General features: G+C 40.2%; 1 protein-coding gene across 1 annotated transcript in view; it reads right to left on the reverse strand.

Annotated features, from left to right (window-relative positions):
• Positions 1 to 6,582, reverse strand: part of galnt16 (UDP-N-acetyl-alpha-D-galactosamine:polypeptide N-acetylgalactosaminyltransferase 16) — a 35,879-nt gene extending 29,297 nt beyond the window's left edge. Inside the window, exon 1 of the mRNA XM_085256873.1 lies at positions 6,174 to 6,582. Within this exon, the coding sequence (XP_085112999.1) occupies positions 6,174 to 6,374 (201 nt within the window). The 5' untranslated portion in view covers positions 6,375 to 6,582. The remainder of the gene's footprint in view (positions 1 to 6,173) is intronic.
• Positions 6,583 to 9,663: the final 3,081 nt, after the last annotated feature.

Consider the following 9,663-nt stretch of genomic DNA (forward strand, 5'->3'; position numbering starts at 1 on the left):
ATAGCTGATGAATACATAAAGGGAGATGAGAGCAGCCCTCATTAGAGATGCAACGGCAAAATGGACAGAGACAGAAAGGCAGCGGTTTTGTACTGCGCCGCTTTATTAAAGGTCGGTGTAAGCAGGGGGATTTAGAGAAAGCTCCTGAAGAGGTTCAGGTAAGACTGACCTCATTTTCAGTCACCCCAGAGGAGCAGTATGACCCCGCAAGCCTCAAGGATTCATGCTCAAATATATCTGCGCTGCACAGCTAGAGAGAAAGCCAGCTGAAGGGCACACTTACTATAGCAGCGAGACCTCTAGTTTTAAGGCTGTAATGTATATTTTTCAACAGTGGACCAGGTGATGATAAAGCTCAAAATCTGACTGTTCAGTTTACCGCCTTTTAGCTCATTGTTTTGGTTTTTATTTGGTGGTTAATGGTGGGAATTCGAGGAGCAGCAGCCTTATTACATCAGCAACATGAAACAAACTAAACAAATTGCATCCAGCAGGTGAAAATAGTCATGCTGACATTATTCAGAATCAATGCTAATGTCACTTAATGCCTGGTGGAGGAATCTGTGCATGTGGGATTAAATTGGGCCAGCTAGCAGCTAGTACATACATTAGCTCATGAACTTGAGCTCTTTAGACTTCTTGGAATTTCTTTAAAAACTACACTAATTTATTTTGACAAGTGCATACAGTGGTGGCAGCATATTTCTGATAGATCAGCACAAAATACGGGTTTATGTTATTGAAATAACAGCAAAATGCTGCCTGAATTTGCAAAGTTTAGACATTACAGCTTACATAATATGTAAAATAGGTCTAAATTCTAGTCTATGAGCTTACTCATTATATTTTATATGATAGTCATTTTTTTATCTTTCAGAGAATTGCTGAGTTATGATGTTTTTTCTACAAAAGAAAAACAAAAATCAAAAATACGTAAAATACGTAAAATACTAAGTCTCATTCTCTTGTATATACCAAATTGAAAGCTGTAATCATGAGCTGAGTACAAAATTTAATGAAATCCACTTCAATCAATTGATCATTAAAGTGATAACCAAGCTGTTTGAACTCACTCTATGCATCAAGTACATTTCACTGATAAGGACATATAATTTTCTATCTTTTTTTACATCTACTTGCTAATTAGATGTAGATAGATTTCTAATAAAATTACTCATCTGTATGCAAAACAGGATTAATCCTAATCCTAATTTCAGAAGCCATTTACAGATGGCAGGAGTATTTGAGGAAAACACCAAACAAAGCCCGGCAGCTTTAGCTTTGAAACAGTAACAGCTTCAACAAATCTAATCTGTTTGGCTCGATCGATTGGCAAACCAGATTAACTGCAGCCAATTACAGAAAAATTTAAATTTAAATTTCTTTGGCTGTTATTGTAACATTTTCTAGCCCTGTAACCTGATGCTTGTTACACAGAGAAATACATGAGAATTTATTTAGCTATTATTTATTTTTACGTATTTGATTGATGTTGAGCAAATTGAAATCAATTTTTCCAGGATGACAAAAACCAAACATAAATCCAATAAAATACCCAACTGAATGACATTTAAACTGAAATTAGATGTGTTTTTCATATAATTTAATCAAGGTTGATTAAGTATACCAGATTCATTTAGATGAAAATATAGAGGTGTGATAATTTATTTATTTATTTATTTATTTAGGATAGTGCATATTAATGAACATAAATGTAAAAAAAAAAATTACATGAATGCAAACATACCAGATTATAGCCAAGGGCTCATTTCCATCTGTTGTCCTTAAGAATAAAAAATAGACATAATAATTCATAAAAATTCATCGTTCATTCATAATAAAAAATCCATCACCAAACTTACACATACACACCATTCTGTTCCCAAATAAAACATTAAAACTATACAACTCATACATGATCACACACTTGATTTGTTTTGAATTATGCTCATTCAGCAGATTCTGGTAAATTTACAATCATTTTAAACAAGAACAGTTCTGGCTTTTTAGAGCTAAGGTACTCTATGTAAAGCAGGCTCTTAAGGCCCAAACTGTTATCATTTGTGAATGTAAACAAACTGTCCATTAGCAGTCTCTAAATCATCTCGGAGGGGACACAATCGGGGCTACGGGCCTATATTTATCACTGCTATTAATTTATCTTTTCAGGCTGGAGCCAAGCCTGAGATAACAGAGTCAGGCCATGGACTAGAAAATCTGCAAAACAAGTGGGATAGCTTAATAAGTATATGTTGCATGTGAAATTCATTATTATGTTAAGTTCTTCTACCATAACGTGATATTTTGACTGTTTTTTATCTTCGCGTTGTTCTGATTTCTTTCCAAAATCCCTTGGTTATCTGTAAATATCATCATGACTAAATATTAAAAGCTACAAAAAATGGTACAGAGAGGATATTAAGATATAAATAACAGAAGGCGCTTTGAGGCTCGGTCCACTGAATTAAACATGAGCTTAGTCTGGAAGATGAACACATGTCCGCTCTTTCAGGCTGAGTTAAAAGACTCAACAAGTCACATGCAAGTGCAATCTGCCTGATTGCCCGGAGACGCAGCCCTGCTGTGGCTGTGGTAACAGATGAGTCCACAGAACATCTATGTAGGTGTGTACTAATTTGAATATATTTTATTTCACCCCATGTGTGAAGCACTTTGTGTATTTTTAAAAGTGCTACGTAAATGAAATTATTATTATTACTGTCAAGCTAGTTTTCATCATCAGCAAAACTGGTTCTTTTCTCTAAAGAGTATTTTTGGTCATTTAAAAAAGCAGACTTGCACATTTGGTATACGTTTGGAGACTGACATCTAACAGGGATTCATTTAAAATGAAAAGACACAATGCCAGGGGAAGGTAGTTTCAGGTCGAGCAAGACAGATACGTCCATAAACACTCTGTGAACAACAGCAATGAGCCACCTACATATTAGGCCTAGACCCTGCTCTGCAACTTTACATGGTCTGCCTCCTTTAGTAATAATACCACTTACAGTTGATCTTGGAATATCTAGGAGAAGGAAATTTCACAGTCCGACTTATTATAACAGTGGTTTTGTATGACAGCACCACACTCAGACTCAGTCAGCTCTTTAGAACGAGCCAGTCTTTCACAAATGTTTGTAAAGGCTACGTGCTTAAATTTATATGCCTGTGGCAATGGGACTGAACACACCTGAGTTCAAAGACTAAGAGGTGTGGCCCAACACTTTCATCCATATAGCTAATGTGTATTGATATGCAAATTTTCTTTTCAGAGAAAGATGGGTGGGTAAATTTAGAAATTATATCCCAGTGTAGGTGTCGGCTCATCGAGGATTCTATAAGAACACATGAGTTTGGAATAATTATAGAGCTGTTTCTGCTTTAGTCATTTCATCTTATTTGGGTTAAGTCAGTCAGGAAAGAAATATGCGCTGCATTTCTTTAGGACATACCAGGATCGAACAGGGTTTATACTACAGGCAATCGAATTTAAACAAACCACGCACACTTTGCAGATTAGATGGGTTTTGGAGTTAAAACTCTTGATAAGTAAGAAAAAAAACCATTTTCTTGGAATGCTGCTTATTTTTGCAATGTTTATCCGGGTTTTAAAAGCTTTTGTGTTTGTGTAGTGGAAGTTGCCAAACTACAAAGCATTAGTTGAGCTTTGTACTCTCACAAAGTCTTCAAGTTATGTATGCATCACTGTAATGGAATATGTAGTTAATCCTAGCTCAGACGAGATTGTTAACAGCACAGTTCTCTCATGAAGTGTATGTCAGAAATAATGTTTGACAAAAAAAAAAAGTCTGGGCACCCAGACCAGCAGTCTGAGCCGGTTCCAGGTACTGACAACTTCTTATTATCAAATCATACATTAATAATGTTAGTAACCAAAAAAAAAAATAAGTAGGGGGGACACGTGTTGCAAGAAAAAATGACAAAGTAATTGGCTGATGTGGCTCTGCGATGACATGATATGAGGGGAGCTGTGCAGGTTGGCGAGGCTGTCAGTTAGTGTGAACTCTAAAATCAAATTAGACGATGAAAAATGCTCGTGCACTTGGTTACTGTAGCAAAACAAAAGCAATTCTGGGAAACTGGAGGCTCAGTGGGAGAAATGTGGAGGAAAAAAGTGGAGACAGTGCCGACAGCTTTCAAAGATGATGTATTAGTGATTCAAAAGCATTTAATGAACATAAGTGACAAAAAAGAGAGGCCTAAGAGGACGGAAGGAGGAGAGAATGACAAGAAAGAAGGATGGAAAGAAAGAAATTGTTAAGGAGGGAATACATGAAAAAGAAATAGATAGATGGTGGAAAAAAATAGATAACTAATGAAGAAGATAAAATAAAGATACAAAGGAAATAAGGAAAGAATAAAGAATGAGAGGAGAGATTGGGCAATAAAGGGAAAGACAAAGTGAAAAGAAAGGAAGGGAAAAATAAACAATTGGAAAGTCTGTAAGAAAGAAAGAAAGAAAGAAAGCCTTCCTCTGTACCAGCCTGCTCTTGTTGAACCGTGGGACCCTGCTGTGCCGAGCTGGCAGCCTGTGAGCTTCAGGTCAGATTACCAGGACAAACTACAACTAGAAAATCTCAGTTTGGTGATAAAGGTGAACGACCCCGCTGAGCAAATCAAAGATTACAAACAGTAAAGGCTTCACTTTCAAAACTAAAGCATACAGACCAAAGAACAATCTGATTAGAAGTGAGGTCTGTTTATGGTTCAGCAGCAGTTTGCAGTTTATGGCACAAGCTTGTAAACTGTGACGGGGACATGATACACCTCGCTCTCTCCTCTGACTGCAGTCACACTGAGGGTTTTTTAAACTAATTCCATATTTGTTTGTGTGCATTCTCCGATCATCGCCATACTCTTGGCCAGTGCTCACACACTAATGCAAATCACAGCTTCCTCTCTTCTGCTCCAGAGGGCCTGCCTGCATAGATGCCACAACAACCCCACTGCTTGGTATTTGCCCCTGAATTAATAAATCCTGCGAACAACGCTTTAACAATTTGGCTGCTGCTGGAGGGAAACGCTTTGACATGTTGGCACACAACCCCAGCCACATCTGAGGCAATTTTATTGGTCTAGTAAATTGTGAAAGAGGCTCGAGTGTGCAGTATTTCCACATCAGTCCCTGTCTCCTTAAAACTGAACTGGATACACACACTTAAGTGATTTTTATATTTGCTTACTGGGTGGTAGTGGCATAGATATCTGAGGGAAAGTGCTTGGTTATGCCTTTGCCCTAAAAATATTCTATTAAGATTCACTTTTACTTTAAATTTTACACATAATCTCTTATTGTTTAAGCAAAAACCTTTCCACCTTCTGACAAGATTAAAAGGAGCTTTTAGTCATTTATATTGAGTCAATGACCTGTCAGTTATTCCCAGGATACCAGATTATTTTTCTGCACTGCTCTAAAAGCACAAGCTACAGGTCTTGTATCTCTTCACACTAAATGCAATAGAAAGCCTGCAGCCCGACTAGACTGGATATTCTAATCTGAGCTGGCATGTAGCCAGTTCCAGCTCTATACTGTTCAGATCGCGTCTGTAGGCTGTGTTGCAACCTGGTGGCTACTAAAAGTCAAGCCTGACGACCACCACACCTACAGTCTCGGTATTTTTCCTCCTTCCCTCAGGCAACAACAGGCGAATACAGACATGACCTGACTGAAACAGGCCCTTTAATGACAGAATGCCCGACCTGGGAGTCCGTGTTTTTCACCTCACATTTGCAATCAGGGAAAGGTCGCAGCATAATGTGGTTTACTAGGCGTTTGCGCACGACGCACGAGACTTACGGAAAGCCTCTTACGGGTACTTGAGGTTCCCTGGCGTCGGGTGTGCAGCTCAGAAAGGCGGGGAAACGCAACAAAATAGGGCTGCACGGCAGGCTGTAGATTGCTCTGCAGGTTGCGTGCACCTGACGAGGTTGAAGTCGGCGCTCAAGCCTGCAGCCTACACGTCCAGTCAAACTGTGACACTTACAGCTGTGCAGCACCACCTCCACCTCCATCCTCATCATCCGTGGGTTCGCGCACACACATGCACATCAACATGCAGCACACACTCTCCTGCAGCTCGGCGCCTTCAGCAACAGCGCCGCTCTCATCCCCCCTTTCCTCTTTATCCCTCACAGCCGTGCTCACTCACTATCAGCGGGATGGTCCTGTCATCCCGGTGAATCTCCAGTCGACCGGGGATCACCTTCTGCCCGTGGCCCCTGCCGCGAGTCTGCGAAGCCGATGACGACGGCGACGACTGGGGCTTGTTGTCCTGCCACAGGTAATAAAACGTCCCTAAGATCCATGCAACGGTCAGAATCGCGATGGCGTTGGCCCGTATCCTTCGCATGGTGAGCCCATACGGAGGGCTCCGCAGCCTGGCTGGTTCAGGTCCGTGCGCCGTGGAAGGTACAGCCTCCCACGCCGGTGATGGGTCGAACCGCAGCGCAGACAGACAGCCTCTCTGTCTCTGCGCGTACAGCCGCTTCTACCAGAGCGATGCCTCTCTGCTGGGATTTGCGCACTGACAGAGCCACGGTCCTAGCGCCGAGTCATATCATCTCCCCACTCTCAAACACTCGCGCGCTCACGCACGCTCACGCGTTATCCATCCGCTGGCTGTGATGAGGAGAGCGCGTCCAATCTACGACGAGCAGCTGACACGCAAGCTTGGGTGCAGATCATTGGGGGAAACAAAGGAAAGACTCAGATGAGAGATCTTCACTTCTGGCTCTTTCAAGCTTTAATTCGCGGTGATCTTTTAGTTTTTACTCCCTTTGCGCGTCACTGAAGCAATGCTGGTTGGTTTTACCTACATGAACATCACCTCTTTCCCTTTAAACCAAAAGCAGCTCCCCTTGTTTGTAGAATAGCCAAAGCATTAAGGGTGTAGGGTAGCTAAGTCGACCTCCACCCAATGCTTTAGAACGGCATTTGGAACAGATTTGAGGAGCTGTGTCTTTGTACTTCGAGTTTCCGAAGGTAGTTTTTAGAGGCAAATATTTTACTTTTAGTCTTTAAAGTTGATTCGTTTAAATAACACGAGGCATTTTTGGAGGTTCAGCATCCTGAAGAAGAAAATCAGAGGTGAAATAGAAAATGTTGGGCTGTAACTAAATGTGTTTATGAGTCTTTATTACAATACAAAAATAATTAATAGGGGAAAAATGCTCATCACATTCACAGAAATGTTTGGATGTCTTTTTCTTATTCTGTTTGTAGTATTATAAAAACGAAGAAAAACAGCAAGTTTCGTTCTATAAAAAAACTACAAATGAGCAATTCATTTGCATTATTTAATTCATCTACCAATCAATAAACCGATTTTTAAAGCTGTGGTAAGTTGGGTTTTAAGAGGAAAATCAATAATAACCTTTCAGCTTATTATAATTTAGCAGTCTGGGAGAGAACTGGGCTGCTTTACCTCAGTGGGCTTTCAGGCTTTTATGACAGGAGACTTTGGCCAATCAGTGCTCTTTTAAAATCTCCCATTCAGACATTTTCAGGATAAAACAAAACTCTTATTATAACAAAGTGGGGTTGAGCAATAGTTAAGTAGTGGGTTTTCATCTGGTCCCCTTTACTTGCTATTTTTCAGCAGATGAGAAGCACATGCAAATGACCATCTGGTGGGCATTGCTTAGAACAAAGATGGGAGAGCTGTAGGAGAAGCCGCAGTCGTGTTTTTGTCTTTTTTCCACATCTCCGTCTCCACGTCACTTTGCATCACTTCAGTCCAATCCAGGTTTATTTATACAGGGCCAATTCCCAACAACAGTCGCCTGAAAGTGATTTATACTATAAAGACCCTACTGTATTTGAGGAACATCCCTGCACTTAAACAATCCTCTGTGAGCCAACACTTTGCGACGACGGGAAGGAAAAAAATCTCTTTTAACAGGAGGCATGCTGCTATATAAACACAGCGACTGAAAAGTGCTCAGTGTGTCATATGACATCCTGCAGCAGCCTGAACCTATGACATCATAATTAGCTGATTGTTCAGGGTCACTTAATCCTGGTTTAAGCTTTATCAAAAAGGAAAGTTTTGAGTCCAATCTTAAACATATCTCTATTTAGCTGTGTATGTGTGATTGCACTGTCTCTTATGGGTCCAACACTCATGACAAATGGCAACTTATTGATCAAGCATGGTGTCCAACCATGCAGATAATTAGGTTTTGTCCCTGCAATTTATAATGGAGGTCAGTGTAGTTTAATCTGTGGTGTGCAAAGCATGAAAAAAAACGTCACCTTCTTCTATTCCAGCAACAGTGGTTCTCTTATTTCTTAATTTGCAAATGTAATTGGATTAGTTTCTTATGCACAGAGATATGAATCAAAACTGAAATGAAATGCTGGCCAAATAAAACCAGAACCGAACCAGCTACACATAATGAGAAAAAATTCATTCACTTAAATATATTGACCCTTTTAATTTCTTCAGTACAACATCTGCTTCATGCTGAATCTAAATAAAACCTGCTGCAACATTTTTCCTCATTGCACAGGTAGGCTCATTAGTCTACCTATGCATTTTAAATAACGCTTCTAAATTTGGAGCCTCCTCTCGCCGAGTAAATTAAGCAATGCAGCTAAACCGATCACGAAGACAAAGGAAGACTTTGTAGCAGCATGAATATTTAACTCTTGGTTTGCACAGATGACCTTTGCAACTATGACATATTCTGTGTGCGAATAAATCAGAGGCGTACGAAAAAGTCAGAATACATTAGCCTGAGAGGACCCCTCTCCAAAATCCGTAACAACCTTTAAACGGCCTCAGACACCAGCGAAGAAATCAGAGCAGCGCTATAACACCCCAGAGGCATAACAGAGCTGTGGAGGCTGAAATTTCTCATCTTATTCCCTCTCTGCTACAAGAAACAGAAAAAACAGCCCACAATATGAGCTCATCCAGCCCCACCTAACAGAAAATTCTATGTGTGCGACGTCCTCACAAAGCTAGGCCCACCGCTACAACATTGGGAATCAGGAATGCCGAGTTTTCCTTGACAGAAGAAGATAAAGAAATGTGATCCAGCAACGGTGGAGGGAAGGCAACGAGGAGCAAAATGAAATCAATAACTGGAACACAAACCCGTCTGCAGCTGTGCACTGTTATGTTTTTAATTGCTGATGCATTCAAGCAATTATTTTGTGATGAAGCACGCTCAGAAATGCCAACAGGCTTACTTTTCTCTGTTATTTCTGGTGTTTAATAGAACCACTTTCTAATGAGTTTATAACTCCTGTGGCTTTAAATTTCTAAAAAGCTAATTACATGCTTTTTGCATCAGTTATAAGCGTGGGTGAGAGCTTGTAAAAAAAAAAAAAGAACTCCCTTTACCACTATGGTGTATGGTCATTCCACGAGGAACACAGACAGTTGGTTGCACTAATTAACATAAGGTATCTTTGGACCGTGGGTGGATGCCAGAATACCAGGGCAGCCACAGGGAAAGCTTCCAAACACCAAACAGAAAGGCCTCAGTCGGGAGGTGGAATCAAACCCAGAACTTTTTTCCTGTGAGGCTGAATCAAATTATTAAGTATTTATCAATAGATCATCATATACAAATGCACAATCATGAAAGGATAAATGCTAAACAAAGGATTTGCAACCTGGCAACCCAAAC

This window comes from Mchenga conophoros, linkage group LG19 (assembly GCF_057382185.1).
Source record: "Mchenga conophoros isolate Kocher_MC1m ecotype Shallow Benthic linkage group LG19, M_conophoros_male_GT1.1, whole genome shotgun sequence".
In the NCBI taxonomy this organism is placed as follows: Eukaryota; Metazoa; Chordata; class Actinopteri; order Cichliformes; family Cichlidae; genus Mchenga; species Mchenga conophoros.